Source organism: Amblyraja radiata, chromosome 21, assembly GCF_010909765.2.
Source record: "Amblyraja radiata isolate CabotCenter1 chromosome 21, sAmbRad1.1.pri, whole genome shotgun sequence".
Lineage (NCBI taxonomy): Eukaryota > Metazoa > Chordata > Chondrichthyes > Rajiformes > Rajidae > Amblyraja > Amblyraja radiata.
In genome coordinates this window covers 34,112,737-34,135,506 of record NC_045976.1, presented here as the reverse complement: position 1 = coordinate 34,135,506, position 22,770 = coordinate 34,112,737, and the positions used below count along the sequence as shown (strand labels likewise).

General features: G+C 42.6%; 1 protein-coding gene across 1 annotated transcript in view; it reads left to right on the top strand.

Annotated features, from left to right (window-relative positions):
* Window positions 1-22,770, top strand: part of snd1 (staphylococcal nuclease and tudor domain containing 1) — a 778,779-nt gene that overhangs the window by 211,263 nt on the left and 544,746 nt on the right. Inside the window, exon 14 of the mRNA XM_033040015.1 lies at window positions 8,984-9,056. Within this exon, the coding sequence (XP_032895906.1) occupies window positions 8,984-9,056 (73 nt within the window). The remainder of the gene's footprint in view (window positions 1-8,983; window positions 9,057-22,770) is intronic.

Sequence of the window (22,770 nt, the reverse complement as noted above, 5' to 3'; positions counted from 1 at the left end):
TATTAACGACACCCTGATCCATAAAACTGCATCCCTGGTATAAAATGGCACACTGGCACCTGATGTTTTATTATTATATATATATATGGAACTACTGGAAAACTTGGATATGAACCTGGACCTGGACCTGGAACTGAACAACAGCCCTAGCTCTTTGGTTCTTCAGCTGAGTCTAGTCCCCAGATCTCTTGCACAGGACTGGATAAAAGACCAGCTATGTTGTTACTGAGCAAAACCCAAAGTGCTGGAGTAACTGGACAGTACCCGTGGAGGGAATGGACAGGTGACGTTTTAGGTTGGCAGTTTTATGGATCAGGGTACTTGAATATCTATGACCTGCAGGATTATGGACCTAATGCTGGAAAGTGGGATTAGATTGCATAGATTATTTTGACCAGTGTGAATGCAATGGGACAAATAGCATACTTTTGGGTTGTCAATGTTCTGTTAATATTGACAACTTTATCTTGTCAGGCCCAACACCACACGGTCTGATTTTTCTCTGTACTGTTCCTTTTTATATATATTTTTTTCTGCTGAAGTATGCTTATTCTTCGCAGTTGACCAATTACAAATCGATCATGTCAAGCCTCTTGATGCCAGGGATATGTGTTTTATTGCCTATTTCCCCCATCAGGCAATGTGACTTAATGGTTCACATGCTGTGATCAATCAACCTGATGGTTTTTGCCGAACTTTACAAAACACGTATCTTTTGATTTAGTTATTTTGAATCTTTAGAGATTGATTGATCTGTTTGGTCACTCTTGTCTTTCCCTTTGTTCCTATTAATCTGTATTATTTGCATTGTTGCTTCTGTTTTATTGTGGAATGTTTTTCTAGACCAATAATCTCTGTGTCCTCTTTACTAAATGTATTTTCTCCATATGTGGGCTGAATGTATCAGCATTTTCAGTCAGATTTCCATTTTGATTTGATTTCCATTTTGTGCCTATAAAATTCTAAGTGTACATAGTCTTTTTGGCTATGATGATCAGCAAGAATCTGGATTTAAAGTAGAAGATAAGCCATGTGTGGACCAGATTACAGAAATGTTTACAGGCATCTTTATCCATTCCCGACTCCAGTCTGATATTTCCACATAGTTTAAGACGATTGCGATCATTATAGTGCCATAAAATAGTGACAAACAAGGTGGTGTACCTTAATGACCACTGTTCCTGAAGACTCGTGTCTCTGATATCCATCATCCAGTGCTTTGAGCGATTAGGCTGTTGTGTATAATAATTCCAGCCTTCCAAGAAAGCCTACATCCACTTGCAGTTCACCTACCATCACAACAGGTCCACAGCAGACACCATCTTTCTGGCCGTTCTCATCCCGAGAATATCTGGATAACAAGAACACTATGCCAGGATCCCATTTATTGACTGTTGCTCCATCAACAACACTAATTCCAACCACGCTCCTCTCCAAACCCCTGGACCATATTTGCCACTGGAATTTTGATTTTCTGACCCATCACTGTAGCAATCACTATAGATAGGGGACAAAGCAACCTCATGGGTATGTCGCAGTTATGTGCCAGGGGGTGGCAGGATGTAGGCTTGCATCTGAAATGTCAAAATGCTTAATTTGTTCTATTCATTTTTAATTTCTCCTAGTACTTGTAAAATAGTAATAGTTTTACACCAAATCACTTCCTACCAGTTGAAAAGAATTTCTGGAATGCCAGCTGTAGACAGTGTGTTTCCACAAAACTTTGCTTGGAGAATACTTTGTCAGGAAAATGAAGTGGATTCTTTTGATACATATCAAGGTACCATTCTGATCTTCTAGCCCAAGGCTCCCAACCCAGGGAAATTTCGCCTACCCAGGGGGTACATTTATTGATTCTGGATTTGTACATATTTTTACTCATTGACTGGCTGTGTTTGGTTCTGTTCATCATTAGTTCATAAATAAGTGAAATAATATTGTTATGTGCTATTAAAGTTGCTGGGGTAAACGGGGCAAAAAAAGTTGGGAACCCCTGTTTTAGACTTCTGCAGGTCTGGGCATCTTTTCTGATTAGGAAAACTGATAGGAGCTCGGTCTTTTGAGTGCTACTCATCTTTTGCAATGATTTTGTGTAACTTTCACAGTGAAATTGAGGGTCGTGCTTGGTTCTTGAAACAATCTTATCAACTTATTGAGAACCTGGAGCTCATGCAATAGAAACAAAGAAATCTGGTGTATCATCTTAAAACTTTTGATCTACCTACCCCACAGGGCGCTCCTGTGGAAGCATCTGCAGTTCTCACATGTGCTTGTCATTCACATTGGACATAGAGCGTAGAACAATACAGCACAGGGACAGGCCTTTCAGCCCACAATGTCCATGCGACCATAATGTCAGGACTATTCTAAATCTACCTGTGTATAATCCATACTCTCCATTCCCTGTATATCCAAGCACCTTTCCAAAAGTCTCTTAAAATCCACTATTGCATCTGCCTCAACCACCACACCTGGCAGCGCATTCCAGAAACTCACTACCCTCGGTGTTTTAAAAAAAAAGTTGCTCTGCTCATCTCCGTTAAGCTTTGCACCTCCCATCTTAAAGCTATGCCCTCAAGCATTTGATTTTCCCATTCTGCGAAACGGTTCTGACTGCCTATCCTCTCTATGACTCTCATCATTTTATATACTTCCACCAGGTCTCTTCGAAACCTCCATCGTACCACAGAAAACAATCCAAGTTTGTCCATCTTCTCACTGTAGCTAATACCCCCTAATCCAGGTATCATTCTGGTTAATGTCTTGTGCACTTTTTCCAAAGCCTCTGTCATTCCTGTAATGGGGTGACTAGAACTGCCTGCAATATTCCAAATAAAACCAAACTCTTATCTACTTGTGTTGCCACTTTCAGGAGGTTATGGACGTGGACATCACAAACCTAGAGTGAAAGCAAATTACCATAGATCCTGAGGGTCAGTCGAGGATAGAGAAACTTTACTTAACCTTGTGTATATGTTTGATAGTCTTATTTGCTTCATTTTACATTTCGAACACTTTGAAATTATGTCCTGTATGCCCAAGTCTGGATGATGAATGTGCTTCAAGAGAAAAGACAAAGGTTGCTCATGCTGCTGGTGGGAACAACACAGTAAATTATTTTCCTACCTTAAAGAAAAAGAACCATTTGTCATTGAACTCTAAATTCAAAAATGTTTACGGGGAAAAAATGCAGTGATATTATTATTCATTTAATTTTATTCCATATCTCTCAATTCTCTTGCCTGTCTTTCCCATTCTCTGAACCAGGGTAGGATTCCCCTTCTTTGCTTTCCTTCCAGCCAGATCTCACATCCAGTGGATGGAAACTGAATATCGATTTTTGACCCCTCCAGTGGTATTCCACCAACGAATTGTGTTCTCCTCTTTTACTTGGAGGTTCCTTTGATAACCAGCCTTGTAGCCAGCAACCACCATTTCCTAATATAGGGGAAATCTGGGCTAGGGAGAGTTGTATAAGCAAAGAGAAGCAGAAACTTCCAATGTAAGTTAAAGCAGGTGATGAGAGGGACCGTCGGATCAGGCAGACTGCCAACACATGGAGAAGTTGCTGTCAGTCCCTAGTAATGCCTGTACTCACTGTACTAGCCAAAGCAATCCTGAGCCCCAAATGTAAATGGTGATTCGCTGCTGTGCTCATCCTTTCCAGCCCCAGCCTTGACAGGCTGCCACTCATAGTCATACAGCATGGAAACAGGCCCTTCAGACCAACTCACTTTGTTTTTGGTAAAGTAGGTTCTAAGATAATTATTAGTTGTATTTTCTAGTATTTGTGATGTTAACTAAGAAATACCATATTGCTGATTGAGCGACATTGAATAAATTTGGTTTATATTACGGCGACTGACTTGGCTTTGTATTGTTTTAGCAGCTCACTGTGTGCAATTAAAGATTCATTCATTCGTGCCACTGGAGGGAAAACAAATCAGTTGAAACTCAAATTTTCATCAATCTCTTCCAGTAATTCTTCTAGCTTTACACGTGCTGATTTTGGCAGGCACTGTAGTTGTGAGAGCAATTAAACAGATTTAGTGGTGCTTGATCCTTATTCATCGGCTCCTGCAATGATGAGCTTAATGCTGACATCTTTGCTGTCCTTTGCTTCAACACTGACGTGGTCTAATGGGTGGGTGCCTTTGTCCGTCCGGACTGAGGATGGTGTCATGCTATCTATCCTTTTTATCACAGCACTGTTGATTATGGCATGATCATAGTCTACGTATTTGTACAGAGTGTTCTGTTGGAGTTGGGCTTTTCTATTTCTTTTCTGCCGTTTGCACCCTGTCAGAGGTTTCTATCCTTTAAAATGATGTTGAATAGTCCAGTAGAATTGGCTTCCCTCCCCTTGCAATTTGCATCGATCATTACTCAGTTTTGATAGAATTTGTTATCTTCATTGGTTGCTTCCAGGAGTTTCGATGAAGATGCGAGTTTCATCATAATCACTCAAACTAAACTCAAACTTATAATGAGCTAAAGGATCTTGAGGTACTTGCAATTCCCACAATGGGGCAAGCTTTAAGAACAGGTTAGACAAACTTGTATTGTTTTCTCTGGAGCATTGAAGTCCAAGAGGAAACCCGATAGAAGTTTATAAAATTATGCGGGGTTTAGATAGGGTAACCAGTCAGAATCTTTTTCTGAGGATGGAAAAATAAAATATCCAAGGGCATATCTTGAGTTGTCTTTCTTGAAGGTGTGCCTGAAACGTTTATTGTTGACCTGACCTTCTCTTGTCTGCAAATCACAAAGTGCTGGAGGAATTCAATTGGTCAGGTTGAGAGCCTTCACCATTGTCTACACCATTTATGTATGTAGTAAGGCATTAATATTTTACCTTCTGTTTTCCACCTCTTAATATTTAATCCATATATCCACATTTTTGACAACCATCACCAGCATATTTTCGGTTGAGCTGATTGATGTCCCATTTGGGGAACTAAATTTCATTAATTCCTGCCTTGCAGACTTGTTTAATGATTTTGTCCAAGTTGTCCCACTTTTGCATTCGACATGAATTAACCCTACAAACTTGCACGTCTTTGGAATGTGGGAGATAACCAGAGCACCCGGAAAAAAACCACGCGGTCACAAGGAGAACATACAACTCCCCACAGGCAACACAAAAGTATCAAAGGTATTTTATTGGTCACATTCACATACACCGAGGTGTAATGAAGTGAAATGCTTTTTGCCATTTTGCAGCACACAAAGAAAGAATACAGACATAACACCAATGAGAGTCTTAAACACAAAGAACATCCCCGCACAATGGCTCCCACCATGAGGGAAGGCACAAAGTCCAGTTCCCAACCCCAGTTCACCCATAGTCGGGCCTATTGAGGCCTCCACAGTTGCCTCTACGGAGGCCCGATGTTCCTGGCCGTTCTCGCCGGGTGGTGGTGCTCCGGCGTCGGGAGAGTCCTCACAGCGGCTTGGGAACCCTGGAACGGCCGCCTCCGTACTGGAGGCCGTGGCTTCCGAAGCCGACAAGGCCGCGCTGGTTGGAGCTCCACAACTGGCGATCTCGTCGCAAGATCCCAGGCTCTCGGTGTAAAGCTCGGCGCCGCCGCCCGCAGCTGGCCGCTCCACAGTCCCGCAGCTCCGCGATGTTGTTCCCGGCGGTCTCAGCTCACCGGAGCTCCAGCGCGGCGACCCAGGCAAGGCATCGCCCGCTCCACGATAGCGCTCCAGCGCTGTGCCGCCACCGAAGCCGAGGTTCTGGGCGGTCCGCGACAGGAAACGCCGCTCCAGGCCCGCTGGTAGGCCGCGAAGACGGGTCGAAGCTGCAGCCCGGAGAAAAGCTGCCTCTCCGACCAGGATCATACCTGGCTACTGGCACTGTGAGGCTGCAGCTCTAACACTGTACCACTGTGATTTAATACATTCTCTTCGGCTTGCATTTTTGATTTAATTGACCATCCTTGACCTGACTCCATGTTAATACAGAGTTGCAACATACTATCATTGTTTTAAAGTCCCAAATCCATGTTGCAGTATACTGAATTTCACTACATGTTGTAGTGGTCTTAATCTATTGGGATTTTGCTGTTTTATAGTAAACATTAAGACACTAAATCAGTAAAAATTCAACTTGAGGTAATACTTTTGAGCCCCGGTACAAGTGGCTCGAATTTCGTAGATCTAAACATCACCATGCAAAGCTCCTGCGCTGTATCCTAATAGACAGGGTTTTCTGTATCTCTCGGTCCTAGTGAGACGTGCAGTTCTTTTTTTCCTTTTTCAATGAGAGGTTGACTTAAAAATAAGTAAATTACTTTTGTAATGTGAACACACTTTGAACACTCAATTGGCTGGGACACCTAAAGGCATAAGGAAGCTTTTGGTATTTTTAATACAATTTAGGATGGAGTGAAATCTTTTCATAAATTGTACAATTGCAATTGTTCCATGCTGTGGGCTAAAGTGCCAGCTTTTGGTGCTCCATATTTTCAAAGAATACCTGCAGACTTTCTATATCATCAGTGTTGCCCTAATGTCTGGTGAACATTATGCTTGTGACCATCGTGCTGTTCTGTACAATATGCACTCAGTTGTAGCTTGGTGTATGTGTCATTCGATTAGATTGGTATTATGTCTCATGCAAAGGTTTTATTCATTTTATTTCAATTTTTATATTGAGTTGTACTCAATTTGTAAAAGAAAATATGGCTGTATGTGGGTGGCTTTTGTGTATCGCTAGCATTTAAGATACACACCTTCAGTTTCATTTCCCAGTACTATTCATCATTGTTCAGATATTTCAGCTGGGATCTGAATGACAATTATGAATGCAAAATCCAACGACCATTCTTTTTTTTTTTTCTATGGCGGGTTCTGAGATGGTTGATGAGGCTACTGTAGGAACAGATATTTCTACAGATATGTAACAAGGTTATTGTGGATGAGTAGTTTGAGGTGATAGGCTCCTTTTGCTGCTTCTGTGTAATTTTTAAATCTCATTGTCATGGGTTTATAGGCCAAATAGAAGGAATTTAATGTTTAATACCTGTAAATTAATGGCCATTTAAATCAACTTGCCTGCGGGTTTTTCTGGAATGGGACCATTTGGAACGTTGCGGTTGCGGTGATTTTAGTCCCCATATCGGCAGCAAATACACTGCCGGTTCTTCGGGGGGGGGAAATTACCGTTTCGCAACTTAAAATGTGAATTAAATGCATCTTAAGAAACACTTTTATACATAAAAATAAACTACTTTCTTTTACCTGTCCCCTACGTAAAACCCAGCCCCGTTGTCGGCATTGACGGCTTCAGAAGCTGATTTTAAAATGACCCCAGCGATTAAGTTGTCGGGCGAATTTGTTAAAAACACACAGAACGGTCGTCGGAACGATTCTTTAGCAACATCTTGCACTCCAACAAATGTAATCCAGGACCAAGTCGGGAAAAAAAGCGCTTTAACCCCGCCCCCCCCCCCCCCACCCCTCAAACGCGCCAAAATCGCGCACATGGCCAGTGGCAGAATTGCAGCGCCGCTGAATGTAAGTATTGTAACATACCTATTTCTTGAAGCCATCTCAAATGCTCCTCTTTAATCATTAGTGCAGAGATGGAGGTTCCCAGGAAGCAGTGGAAGATTGCATTTGAGCGTAGGTTTCTCAAGGTTCCCACTGAAAGGAAGGTTTCTCGTGGGCAGTACAGTGGCGCAGCGGTGGAGTTGCTGCCTTACTGCGCTAGAAACCCAGGTTCAGTCCTGACCACGGGTGCTGTCTGAACGGAGTTTACATATTCTCCCTGTGACCACGGGTGTGCCGGTTTCCTCCAACACTCCAAAGACATACAGGTTTGTAGGTTAATTGGCTTTGAGTAAATTGTTCCTAGTGTGTAGGATAGTGCTAGTGTACAGGGTGATCGCTGGTCAGCGTGGGCTCGGTGGGCCAAAGGGCATGTTCCCGCGCTGCATCTCTACAAGTTTAAGTTTGAGCACATTTTTGAATGTTTTTATCAGTCTGCTTGGTAATTTCCTTCCACGACAGTATTTGTAATAGAGTACCATTTTCTGGAGTCTGCTGTCAGGCATGCGAATGACCTGACCTGGCCAACATGACAAATGACTGTTCGGAATGTTGGCCTGGAATATAAGGCTGACATTGGTATGCGTATCCTTTTGGAGTAAGGGATTATCTGCATCTAAGATCAATGATCAGACTTGGATTCATCATGGTCTCTCATGTTGTAGAATTCTTTCTTGCATTGCAGAAGTCTATATTTTATTGGTATCCATGTCCCAAATTCCATCCACAAAGCTCTTTACATCGTTACTCCTTTAAGGTACAATTTAAAATGCTTTATTTTACCAAATTTCTTTTGTAAATTGTATAAAATGAGCAATTTCAATTTTGCTTGGCGTTTCGGAACGCCTGGTGATGATTTGCTACATCTATGCAGGATGTTGTTTATTGTTGCTTGGATGTTAGTTTCTGCCCTATTTGAACCCTTGCTTTAACAGTAGGCAGAATGGTCTAAGCATTTGCTTTATTTGGACAAAATATCATTAGAGGACTTGAATTTGTTGATTGTAAACCTGGCACGTGCTACTGGGCCTGTGATATTTACATTTTGTTTCCATACTGGATCTTTGCACAATTATCAATGGCATATTTGAAAATAGTTAACACTGGAGATTTTGCATAAGGAGCAACAGAATTAACATTTAGGTCAATGACCTTTCATTAAAACTTTTATACCCTTTTGTTATGTCTAGAGTTTGCATTGACAAGTTTAACGCTGTTTTTTTAATACATCAATCATAACCTGTTTAACGTCAGGTGCTGGAATCTAAACAAAAATGGGAAACACAACAGGGAATGAGCAATAGAATTAACAATTCAGCTCAAATTTAGCATTACATTGTTCTGAATGGGGAAGGGATGGATAAGACAAAGAGATACTTCTGATTGCTAAACATTGTTTTGCTTCAGTCTCTTCATTATGTTGTTTTAGGGCCATTAAGAATGCCAAAGGACTGCATAGTAAGAAGGAGGTGCCAATCCACCGTGTTGCTGACATCTCTGGGGTGAGTTGTGTACACTGTTGCACAGGCAAGTCTTTTTAACATGACATAAGTGAATTTTATTGTTTGTTTGATGAGCTTGAAAAATCTTTCAATGTAATCGTGTTTGGGGGGATGCGAAGTGTTTGGAAGCATGAGCATACTCTCCATTGTGCTTTTAGAAATGGGCGGAATGGTGATAAACTTTGTAATGTACATTAGAATGAAGAGTGGTACATTTTAACCAGAAGGTTATGCAAGATAAGCTGTTTTTATTTCCTCTTGTTGAATGTTGAATGTGGATTTGAGAGGGATATCTAAATGTTTCCCATTAGCAGATGGTTCAAGGATTAAGAAACACAGAATACACATTTTAGGGAAAAGGTGCAAGGGGAGGAGAGAAATAACTTGCTTGCAGAGAATAATTATGACATAAACCTGCTAACTGTGAAGCAGATGGAAACTGGCTTTCAAATGGGAATTGAATAGACACTTGAGAGAGAAATGTGTCTTGATGCGATTGCTCTGCTAGGAGCCAGCATAGATTAGATTGGTGGTCTTCTGTGCATTCATGACTCTATGCTCAATCCCATTTCGTACTCTTTGATTAATGCAAATCTCTATCAGGGCCTTGACTGGCTACTAGCTCTGGGCTAATACGTTACACAAGATTGTCCGGTCTACATTTGTCCTGAATCAATATAACCCAGCAATGTGACTCCGAGTCCAACTATCAAGAATTTATCAGCAGTTGTGTAATTATTACTTTTACTGCCTATCCCTATGCGGCAGAGTGCAGCCATTTGCTGCGCAATGTTGGCCACATAAAGTGTTAAGCAACTATTACACTCCCAGTTTAAATCTCTCAAATGAAACTCCAAGGAATCAAGAGATGAGTTGCTCCTTTCAATCTTGATCCCTTGGAGTTTCATTTGGAAACCTTAATTGGGAGTACAATTGTTGCCTAATAGTGTATTTGCACAACATTATGAGCAAATGACTCCACTCTGAAGCACAGGAATTGACCGTAAAAGTCACCACTGATTAAATTGGCTCTTCTATCTTGATAGTAGCTACTTGATCAGTATTGACGTACTGTCCACTGCTGAGCTCCGGAGTGCAATAATTTGCAAACAATGTTAATGCCCAGCTTTACGCTCTGGCTGAGGGTGTTGGAAATATTCCCCCAGATTAATCAAAAATCTGAAGCAAACCTTTTAATATAATTATGTTAAACATACTCCTCAAGTTTGCGTACATGCTGCTGCAATTATAACATTTCTATTTCAGGTAATTTAAAGACTTGGCTTCTTTGGTTATTGCTCTAGATGTTGCAAACCTTGTGCTTCCCTTGCTACCGCCTCCATTGCCTTCTTGAATACTTCTTGAATACATCCAAATCTGTATGCCTTCACACAACACCATGTATTACGCCTATGTGTTCAATAATCCATCGTGTATCTATGACTGAATCAGCAAAGGTTTCATCTGGATGCTGGCGTCAGCCGTTCTACTTGTTTCATTAACGTGTAGTGCGGCTTCCTGCTGTTCAAATAGATTATTTCTTGCAATATTTTCTTATCAACGCATTTATCTTCATCTACCAATTCAAGCTACACATATTCTGATCTTTTCTATGTATTCGATTCTTTTAACATTGAAAGAGTCTGTGGATTTTGGTCCAAACTTGGGCAAGTAAATGCAAATGACTGAGTTGATGCAATCAGTAAATTGTGCCACTCCACAGCTTCAGAATGAACCACAAATCTTTTACAGCTATAGGCATACCATACAATGAGCAACATTACTACTGGGTCAGCGTGGATCAGATGCTTGTACATTGTAATGTTATTGTAAATGGTGTAGAATAAGTCCTTTTGGTAAATGTCAAGAAAAATTAAACCCAATCATGCATCATCCAAATCAAGGTTTCATTAATCTATATCTATATACTTAAAAGTCTGATCTTGGATGTGCGTGTGTATTTATTTGTTTGTGTATAATCACATCTTCTCGAAAAAAACGACACGATAACGGTAACATTTTAACATATTCCGGTAGAGATTTTTCCAGTGGAGTCCAAAATCGCCTTATCTGAAAATGCCATGCTTTATTTCTCGAGTTATTACTGAAAATGTTCAAAAATCTGTTAAAACTGAATTTTAAAATGACTGTCTTTCGCTGATGACGTCACAATGGGTCTGCGTGCCCTCTTCCTCACACTGCGAGTGACGTCACCCCACCCCTCCCACCTCCCTCCCGTTATTCAAAAGACGCAGCCGGAGATGAAGTCGGGCGCTGGACTGAAGACCAAAGATCATAGCTGAAGACTGCGGCGGCCCAACCCGCGGTCCTTTGGTCGATGCTCGCATGCCCACTCGCCTCCCTGCCTACCCGCTCGCCGCCTCGTTCGGGGTCCTCATGACGGCGCATGGTGGGGAGGTTGCTGCCGCGCTCTGCCTCTTTCGCTGCCCTCTCTGCCTCTGCCCATTGCCTCTGCCCTCTGCTCTCCTCCCTCTGTCTCTGCCCTCTGACTCTGCCCCGCCCTCTCTACCCCCCTCCCTCTCCCTCTGTAGCCGCGTCTGCGAGTTGGGGGCTATGCGTGAGTGGATAGGGCGAGGGATGGGGTAAAAGGAGCGAATGAATAATATTTATACAATATCAAGGGGGGTGGTTAGTGTGTGTGGGGGGTGGTTAGTGTGTGTGTGACGCCGCAGTCCGCCCCACCCACTCCCTGCAACCGCGCGTTGAGAGGACGGGACCCAACGGGTCCTATTTGGTCTAGAACTTATTAAAAGTCTAATCTAGTATGTGTGTATGCGTGTGTATGTATGTGTCTTTCTACCTTCATTAAAACAGCATGTGCTAGCGCAGAAATTTTCACAGATTATTAATCTCATTAACCCTGTTGACAAAATAAACTGCTTCACTTCACATTTCATGCTATATTTCACAAGTTATATCATTTTAAAAACCAAGTTTTTAAACGGCAAACGTCCTTCAACGCGCTTTGAGTGAGGCCAGGGGGAGGGCCGCATTTAAATTAACATTCCGCTTTTTTCCACCCGGGCTTCTACCCACAACCCCCCAGCTGGGGTTTTACGCGGCCATCAAGGAGGCCTCGCGATCGCGGCGGTGAAGGACATATCAAGACCGCAGCGGTGAGGCCTTGCGACGATGGGCCACTGGGGAGGTGATGAGGCAGGGCGGGGGTATTAAGAGAGAGGAGGGGATAGGGAGGGTAGTTGCCACATCTACACTCCCTCTCTTGCCCCCTCCCTCTCTACCCTCCCCCTCCCTCTCTACCCTCCCCCTCCCTCTCTACCCTCCCCCTCCCTCTCTACCCCCCTCCCTCTCTCTCCCTCGCCCTCTCCATCTCTACCCTCCCCCACTCAACCCCCCGCACTCTCTACCCCTCTCCCTCTCTGCCCCTCTCCCTCTCTACCCCGCTCCCCCTCCCTCCCTACTTCCCTATCCCTCTCTGCCCCCTCCCTCTCCCACTCTATCCCCCTCCCCCTCCCACTCTAGCTCCCCTCCCTCTCTACCCCCTCTCTGTCTCTGCCACCACTCCCTCTCTACCACCTCTCCCTCTCTAGGGATTGAAGAGGGAGGGTGAAGAGGAGGATGGAGTGCTGGGGATGAGGAGAAATGAGCTGCGCCTGCGCAGTTGGGGGCTATGCGTGAGTGGTGGAATATTGCGTTGGGGGAACGGGTGAGTGGTGGAATATTATGTTGGGGGAGTCTGCACTTGTTCTAGTATCTAATGAAACTGGACCTGGCTGTTACCAACACTCAAGGCCAGACATGTTTTTTTAGTAACTAACAAATATAACATGGCAATATTCAATTTCTGAAGAGAACATTTTTTTATAAAGTAGGATTACTTTTAATCGTGAGAGTAAGAGGAAACAGTGTAGTTATGAACAAATTCTTGACAAGAAAAAAAATAGACTGGCACTGGGAGATTCAAATGGATAGGATATAAAGTATTTATATTGGGGAAATAAGTAAGAAGGCTTGGCTGTTCAGTGAGATGTTTATGGCGCACACTAGCCTTGAATATCTCTCATTATTTAGTTATTTCAAAGTATTCTTTTACTCTTTTCCCACCCACATTCTCAGAATTCTCTTTTGGAATCTTTGTTGTTACTCTGATTAAATTGTAGTTAGACAATAGACAATAGATGCAGGAGTAGGCCATTCGGCCCTTCGCGCCAGCACCGCCATTCAATGTGATCTGGTTGATCATCCCCAATCAGTACCCCGTTCCTGCCTTTTCCCCATATCCCTGACTGCTATTTTTAAGAGCCCTATCCAATTCTCTCTTGAAAGCATCCTGAGAACCTGCCTCCACCGCCCTCTGAGGCAGAGAATTCCACAGACTCACAACTCTCTGTGAGAAAAAGTGTTTCCTAGTTGAAGTTGTATCTTTCATAGGACAGAATTTAAGGGAGGCACAGTGGTGCAGCTGGTTGAGCTGCTGCCTCACAGCAATGGTTTCAATACACATCCATAAAACGTGGGGTTGTCGGTTAATTGGCCTCTGTAAATTGCGCCTCGAGTGGATGAGAAAGTGGGATAACATTGAACAAGTGTGAATGGGTGATCAATGGTCGGCGTGGACTCGGCGGGCAGAAGGGCCTGTTTCCAAGCTGTATCTCAAAACTACACTAATGCTACATAAAGTATCATGTTGCACTGAATTTATTAGTCCTTCTTTGTCACAGGCCCCCTCTAACTCATTATAGCTTGCACTTTGCTGTCATTTGAACCTTAAAATAGTACTCTTGTTCCATTGCAACCCAACTTCCACCCGCTTCCGTGGGCGAGATAGTTTTGATGTATTTCAGAAAAAGGTAAGGAATAAAAAGAAATGTTCCCGGTCTGCAGATATTTTTGAATACATAGGATTGGTGCATTGGTCAGAAATATAATATTGGCATTGAAGTTAACACTTTACTTTAAATAGCATCTTTAATTCTTGGTTGTTAATTAGCCACAGCATGGAGTGGTGAGGAGAATACACCTCCTCATTCCCTTAACCCTTTGAAATGATGTCATGTTGAATATTTCCCATTCATCACAGTGTGCAGGCCATAGTTTAATATTTCATCTGAAAGATTAGTGCTTATTGAGTACTGTACTGGATATTTGGCAGCGTGTGACAGTTCACAAAGTTTGCTGTTTATATGTAAGAGTTGATCCATTTTATTTATCACTGGCTCTTCAGGGAGTAGCCCAGTGCGTTAAAGAGGATGAATTGTGCACAAAGGAAAATCTGACACTAATACTTTTCTTGCTGCTGCACTGATCAGTTGTGCAACTCCCTGTGGTCTGATACTGTTTAACTTTAATTATAAAGAACGGTAAACTGTAATGAGAGCTCAGGTGATTTTGGGTAGGGTCGAAATGTGGGTTGAACAGATTGGATTGCATTCAATTAGTTGAATTGGAGATATGTGATTTTTAATAGCAGGGGGCAGTGATGTTCTTTACGTGCTAACTGAAAATGCTTATACAGGCAGTGAATAATTACAAGCTTTGGATGACTACAGTGAAGCTGATTCTTGCGGTGGCAGGAGTTACATGAGAGTGGAAATGGTGCGTTAGGTGTGGAAAGGGGAAGAGATATTGAAGTCAAAATTACATTTTACCCAGAAGAGATGGGAGGGTTAATGGAGAAAATGAGTGATTTTGCAACCACATTTTATGTAAGTAGGCTGAACTAAGGAGTGTTGGAGTCCTAAGGTGCCTATTGGTATCAGATCTGGTTTGCAGACAAAATATCTGTGTAAACCCTACCACAAACATTTTTAAGTGCTGCCTCATCAGCCATTTCAGGAAAACATTACGGGATTATTTCATTTTCTGTGATTCTATATGGTTAAACCAAAACATTGTCTGCCCTGGATGGATGTGAAAGCTCCTCCAAGGGTACTTGCAGAAGAAGTATTGACTTTGGGATGTTTTTCTTTCATCCAACACCAAGAACGTCAGACATTTATTAGACATTTATTTCATTCTTCGTTATTGTTTGTGTAGCTTTGCTATGTGTGGATATCTGTACAGATTTTTTTTGCAATACAAAATTGAGCTCTAAGCTTTTTGGGATGTTTTGAATCATGGAAGATACTTTACAGGTCAAATTTTCATTGTGCGGATGATTCTATGATGGAACAGTGTTGTATAGAGAGAAAGTGTGTGTGTGTGAATCCCTGGCATGGTGTGTGTGTGAGAATCCCGGAGGCATGGTGGTTAAATTACTGGACTGCTAATCCAAAGGCTTGGAGTAACACCTGAAGGTGCAACAGCATTTAATTACAATAATGTGGAATTTAAAAAAAAATATATAGCTTCATTAATGCTGATCGTGTAACATGGTATTGTAAATTATCTTATTGACACCATGTGCTAACCTCATTTGGTCTGGTTTTTGTGTTTCATGGGATGGAGAGGACAAATGTTGTCAAAGTATACAGTGTGGAAGAGATCAACTACAAAATTGGGTGGGGAAATGGCAGTTGGAGTTTAGTCTCAGCAAGCGTGAGGTGTTGCACTTTGGGAGGTCGAATGGAAGAGGAAGGTTAACAGGTTAATAATGGTTGATAGCAAGACCTTTAACAGCATTGATCTTGTATGGTCAGATCCATAGCTATCTGAAAATGGCAACACATAGATAGAATGCTAAAGAAGCTGTATGATATTCTTGCCTTCATTGGTCGTGGCATTGTGTATAAGAGTAAGGAAGTCATGATGCCATTATAAGACTCTGGTCAGGGCACATTTGGAGTATTGCATGCTATGCTACTTGCCTCATTATGGAAAAGATGTGGATGCTTTGGAGAGGATGTAGAAGCGGTTTACCAGAGTGCTGCCTGTATAAGCGGGTATTAGCCACAAGGAGCCATTGAGCAAATAGACAATAGGTGCAGGAGTAGGCCATTTGGCCCTTCGAGCCAGCACCGCCATTCAATGTGATCATGGTTGATCATCCCCAATCAGTACCCCGTTCCTGCCTTCTTCCCATATCCCCTGACTCTGCTATTTTTAAGAGCCCTATCTAGCTCTCTCTTGAAAGCATCCAGAGAACCTGTCTCCACTGCCCTCTGAGGCAGAGAATTCCACAGACTTGGATGATTTTCTCCAGAATGTCAAAGGTTGAGGAGAGACCTGATCGAAGTATATAAAATTGAGGCATAGGTAGGTAAACATTCTGAACCTTTTTCCGAGAATAGAAATGGCTCCCACTAGAGGGCATAGTTATAAGGTGTAGGAAAAAACTGCAGATGCTGGTTTAAATCGAAGGTAGACACAAGATGCTGGAGTAACTCAGCAGGCCAGGCAGCATCTCTGGAGAGAAGGACTGGGTGATGTTTTGGGTCGAAACCAAGAGCGGAACTCGCTATCAATACATGGAGGGGACGGGGGACACCATTTTTTGGCGGCCACGCGTGCATGCGCACACTCACACACACGCGCGAGACTTCGGAGGCTCAATCCAGCGCTAAAAACAGATTTTAAAATCGGGATCACAAAAACTTGGGGGGGATGTCCCCCATCTCTCAAAACATGGGGGGACGTGTCCCCTCTGCCCCCCCCCCCCCCCCCCCCCCCCCCCCGGGTTTTCCGCCCCTGGTCGAAACCGCTCTTCAGTTTTAAGGTGAGAGTGGCAAAGTTTAAAGAAGATGTGCAGGTTGGTGCCTGGAAAGCGCCACCATGGTGGTGACGGTGGCAGATAGGATCTGGATACACTGGGAATGGATGGATCATGTGCAGGCAGATTAGATTAGTTTATCTTGGCATTATATGTCAGCACAGATTGTGGGTTGAAAGGGCCAGTTCTAGTGCAGTACTTTTCTATGTTCTACATAGTGATTCAAGAATGTAGTTCATCACCATGTCACCGGCAATGATGGGTCTTGCTGGTGATACACGAAAAATGAAGGGAAAGTAAAAAACTGGTTCAGAACGGTCTTCACAGAATAAGACATGAAGTGCTGGGGTAACCTAGCGTGTCAGGCAGCATTTCTGGTGGAGAGGTTACATTTTGGGTCGGGACCCTTCCTTCAGACTGAAGTGTTTAAAAAAGAACTGCAGATGCTGGAAAAATCGAAGGTAGACAAAAATGCTGGAGAAACTCAGCGGTGAGGCAGCATCTATGGAGCAAAGGAATAGGTGACGTTTCGGGTCGAGACCCTTCTTCAGACTGATGGGGTGGTGGGTGGGGGGGGGGGAAGAAGAAAGGTAAGAGGTGGAGACAGTGGGCTGTGGGAGAGCTGGGAAGGGGAGGGGAAGGAGGGAGAAAGCAAGGTCTACCTGAAATTAGAAAATTCAATGTTCATACTGCTGGGATGTAAACTGCCCAAGCGAAATATGAGGTGCTGCTCCTCCAATTTGCGGTGGGACTCACTCTGGCCATGGAGGAGGCCCAGGACAGAAAGGTCGGATTTGGAATGGGAGGGTGAGTTGAAGTGCTGAGCCACCGGGAGACCAGGTTGGTTAATGTGAACTAAGCGGAGGAGTTGGGCCAAGCGATCGCCATGCCTGCGCTTGCCTAGAACAGCGGATGCAATAGATGAGGCTGGAGGAGGTGCAGGTGAGCCTCTGCCGCACCTGGAAAGACTGCTTGGGTCCTTGGATGGAGTCGATGGGGGAGGTAAAGCGACAAGTGTAGCATTTCTTGCGGTTGCAAGGGAAAGTACCTTTGGGTGGGAAGGGACGAATTGACCAGGGAGTTACAGAGGGAGCGGTCTCTGCGGAAAGCCGAAAGCGGAGGAGATGGGAAGATGTGGCCGGTGGTGGCATCCCGTTGGAGGTGGCGAAAATGTCGGAGGATTATCTGTTGTATGTGACGGCTGGTGGGGTGGAAAGTGAGGACAAGGGGGACTCTGTCCTTGTTACGAGTGGGGGGGATGGGGAGTGAGAGTGGAACTACGGGTAGAGAAGACCCTGGTGAGAGCCTCATCTATAGTCGAAGAAATCTTATATTATTATTACATTATTTTATTATTAAACTATAATCTTCAACTTTTTTTTCAAGCTTTGTTTAGACATTGAAGAAGTAGATATTGAGGTTATTGGAAGTGTATCCTCCATTCAGCGAGAAGGCAATTAAATGATAGAAGACTATGATATGTGTACTTGTGGGTGACATAATAAAACTGGAGACAACAATATTGCCAGCTCCTAATATCTGAACTTTTACTAATTTTGGAGCGCGTCTGTGCAGGTCGAGTCTCATTTGCAGACTTGCATATTGTATATAGAAATCATCCACCAAAGCTATGGATTAGAAAACAATCCAATGTCCATCTAGATCAAGAATGGCAGATGTATTTATTTGGTTACTATTATAATTGCTGGTCTAACAAAGTTTAATTAGGTCCGCAGTGGGTCATTGTTAATGATAGGGAATAAATGTACTTACTTGGCACGTGTATTTTTCACAAACAAAGTTATGATACCTTGTATGATAATTGTGGTTAATATCATGTAAGGTAAATTAGCAACTAAATTAGGAGTGAGTGTTATGACATTTAGTAGGTTTACATGTCACTGTATAAAATATATTGGTTCCCGTTCTGTGGAGTGGTGAGCATATGTTACAGTATCTCATCAAGCATTTGAAGCATAGTATGTTAGTGTATTTGAGATGGCTAATTGCAGGGTGGACTGAGGTAATTGGGGTGGGTGGAGGATAAACATTATAATATACCAGTAATGCTGTATATCTGTGTATGTGCCGTGGAATTGCCTCTACCTGATGGTATTAAGGTCACCAAAATACCACAGCACTGAATAAATAGATCGTGCTGCCTCGAAAAAGCTTTGTGTTTAAAGGTGTGATTGTGATCTGGAATGAATTTAATCTCATTTCTGTTCTGCCCTAGTCATTTCATGCAGACTATTATTTCCTTTCTTTAAGGATATTTGAATTTACCTGCCTTAGATATGAGAATGTTGTGAAAACCATAATGTTGGTTCTTGCTGTATATCCATATACTTGACCTTGGAGCATCCATTTCTTTGTTTCTGTTCAACAAGGTTGCTTATCATGTTTGCCCTCATTGTAATTTAAACCAGTGAGCAGAATTTGTTTAGTGTGTTTCTTTGAAACGATAAATAGGTATGAAACAATGCTGGCTGTCACTTTTCTACAGTGTTTCCGATAAGAACAGAGAGGTTTTGCTAGAATGGTACAGAGCAGCAGTCACTGAGAGAGTGCACTGTGGATATATTTGGTTGACCTCAGGTCTGTAAAATTGCAGCTTTGAAGAAAGTTTGGATAAATTAGAATTGTTTTCGTTGAAACTTTAGCTTATAACAAGGGTTCAGGTATTCGATGCCTCAATGGAGTAAATAGAAGCATCTGTTTTCTGATCCAGAGGAGTCAAAGAGTAGCTTTAAAACAATTGGTAGAAGGATTAAATAAGAGATGGACAGAATAAAACCTCCACTGAAGGTGTAATGGGGTCTGGACAGATTTCCTGGAAAGGCAGTCGAGGTGGATGCCCACATCAAATTTAAACAATACTAGACCAGGTGCGGACCCGTTGGGCCCGTTGCCCAAGGCAATATTCCACGGATGATGGGTTCCCATTGTGCCTCCAGAGATCCCCGTTGTGACGCGAGTCATGGCAACCTTCCCCCAACTGCTTCCCCCTACCGTCAGTCACTCCCTCCCTCCATAACCCATCTCGCCTCCCTACCCCCCTCCTCTCCCTCTATCCACTGCTCCCCTACTCCTCACCTCCCCCCTAAACCACCCCCCCACTCTCCATCCTCAGCTCCCCCACTGTCCTCCTCTCCCTCTATCCCCCACTCCCTCCCTCCCCTACTCCCACCTCCTCTCCCTCTATCCCCCCCCCACTCTCCCTCCTCACCCCCCCCCCACTTTCCCCTCTTTCGCTCCCTACCCCCATTCCTCTCCCTCTATCCCCCTGCTCCCCCTCTCCTCACCTCCCCCTATCCCACCCTCTCCCCCACAATGAAAATCACAATTTTTTTTCATGCAACCACCCCCTATCCCAGCCCCCCACAATGAAAACATCGATTTAAAAAAAAGAAATTCTCAATGAAAATCGCGTTTTTAAAAAAAAATGACCTAAACACAATGTTAACTGTTCATGAAAACAGAAGAATTTGATTAAAAATTACTTTTTTTTAAAAATCACAATTTATTTTAATGTAAATGAGATTCGGGGTTTCATTATGACGTCATTCTAATGCGGCTGACAGGCAGGACACGTGGAAAAGTGGTTTGAAAAGTGATTTTTGTAAAGTTTAAAATGTCAATAACGTAAAATATAACATCAATCTGATGGATATATAGATATAGATATATAGATGTGTATGGCATATGAAATGCAGATCTGCAGGGTGAGAACTCAAGAAGATAGAAACAGGAGTAGGTCATTTGGCCTCTCAGATATGTCTTCACCATTCGGTATAATCATGGCTGATCTGACCCAGGCGTCTTGTTTCAGTTATCCATAGGCATCAATTCCTTCTATCTTTCAAAAATGTATTTACTACTTTAAATGCCCTTAGTAAGCATACAGGTACAGCAGGCAGTGAAGAAAGCTAATGGCATGTTGGCCTTCATAACAAGAGGAGTTGAGTATAGGAGCAAAGAGGTCCTTCTGCAGTTGTCCAGGGCCCTAGTGAGACCACATTGTATTGTGTGCAGTTTTGGTCTCCGAATTTGAGAAAGGACATTCTTGCTATTGAGGGAGTGCAGCGTAGGTTCACAAGGTTAATTCCCGGGTTGGCGGGACAGTCATATGGTGAAAGAATGGAGCGACTGGGCTTGTATACTCTGGAATTTAGGATGAGAGGGAATCTTATTGAAACATATACGATTTTTAAGGGTTTAGACCCGCTCGACGCAGGAAACATGTCCCCGATGTTGGGGGAGTCCAGAACCAGGGGCCACAGTTTAAGAATAAGGGGTAAGCCATTTAGAACGGAAATGAGAAAAAACTTTTTCAATCAGAGGGTTGTGAAACTGTGGAATTCTCTGCCTCAAAAGGCAGTGGAGGCCAATTCTTTGGATACTTTCAAGAGAGTGTTGGATAGCGCCCTTAAAGATAGCGGAATCAGGGGATATGGGGAAAAGGCAGGAACGGGGTACTAGTGTGGATGATCAGCCATGATCACAGTGAATGGGGATCCTGGCTCGAAGGACCGAACAGTCTACTCCTGCACCTGTTGTCTATTTCTATTGTCTGTCTAGCCTCCACAACCCATGGAGAATTCCAGAGATTCAATATCCTCTCCGAGTTTTCCATACACACGTTAGTGATTGTTGATTAATGATTGTGCCCTCCCCTCATTCAATATTCACCCACAAGTGTAAACATTTGACATCCTGTTGTTCTCCCGAAGGATTTTGTATGTTTCAATAAAATCACCTGGTCCTTTTCCTCCATTACCCCATCATTCATCTCAAAAAATAATATTACTATTTTCTTACTGCTCTTGATAGGATTGCCTCCGAGGCCAGAATATCCTTTCCTGAACAAGGGGACTGAAACTTTGCACAGTATTTCTGGTACAGCCTTAGCATTACCCTATACATCTGCAGCAAGGCTTAACTATTTTTAAACTTCAACCCTGTTGCAGTGGAGGGCAATATGCCCTTTACCTTTCTAACCACTTGTCTGCCACCCTATTGTGATTCATGAGCTAGAACACCTAGACCCTTCTACACTTGTCTGCAATCTGTTCTGAACTAAGTGCCATAAAATAGGACTAAATTGGAAAGCTATTTGTCAACCAGCACACACTTTTAACTGCCCGATTTATATTGTACTATATATATATATTTCCAAAATTTTATGAACATTGTTGAGCACAGTTATCTCCTCCAATATAATGTAAACAGAAAATTATGGATTATGATTAATGCAAGGACATCAGTCCAAAGTATGCTCATTGATTAAACAATTAAATTTGCAATTGTATATTGTTTTTGAAAATGCTCAAGGTCCAAGCTGCAAAATAGTACCTTTTAAGTCTAGTGTGCCATTATATTGCTCTACAGTTGAACTTAATTTGAATGTGTGTTGTTTAAATATTTGTTTATCAAACTGCTTGTATTGCAAATATTCCAGTCTCTAGGAATTTTTCTTTTGCCTTCCACCCTCCATAGCTTTTTCTTCTATGTCCCTGTTGTGGTTCAGTACTGATGATCATGGTAGATATGTTTGAGCAATGTATGTATTTTCTTCCATTTCCCATCCGCACACAAAAATATCCACCTTGCAGTGTTCACTGCTGTCATTAAATGGTATATATTGAGAAATGTAGTAAAGGAAATATCACCTGAAAATTCTAGGAACATTATGGAAAAATTATGCTGAGTGAAGCAATGGCTGACTCCTGTTAAAACACACCTCGCACATGAGCCAAGAAGAGGACTCCAATGGGAATTAAAAATCTGCTGTTATCAACACATTTGGTTGTAAAATTGTCCTTTGAGACACAAATTAAGTTTATGTAGTAATGCTGGATAGATTATCTGCACAACTGGAATGTGTCTGCATCAAACAAGTTCAAACTGTTCTGAATGTTACATTTTTAACCTACTTTTAAAAATGCAATTATCTAACATTTTAAGTATACTTAAAAAATAAATAATTCCCAAGCTTTAGAATTGATATAGTCAAATGTAATTAATCTGGTTTGCCTCGGTGATGTTTGACGGGCAGATTTTTCACACTGCCAATTGAATGTT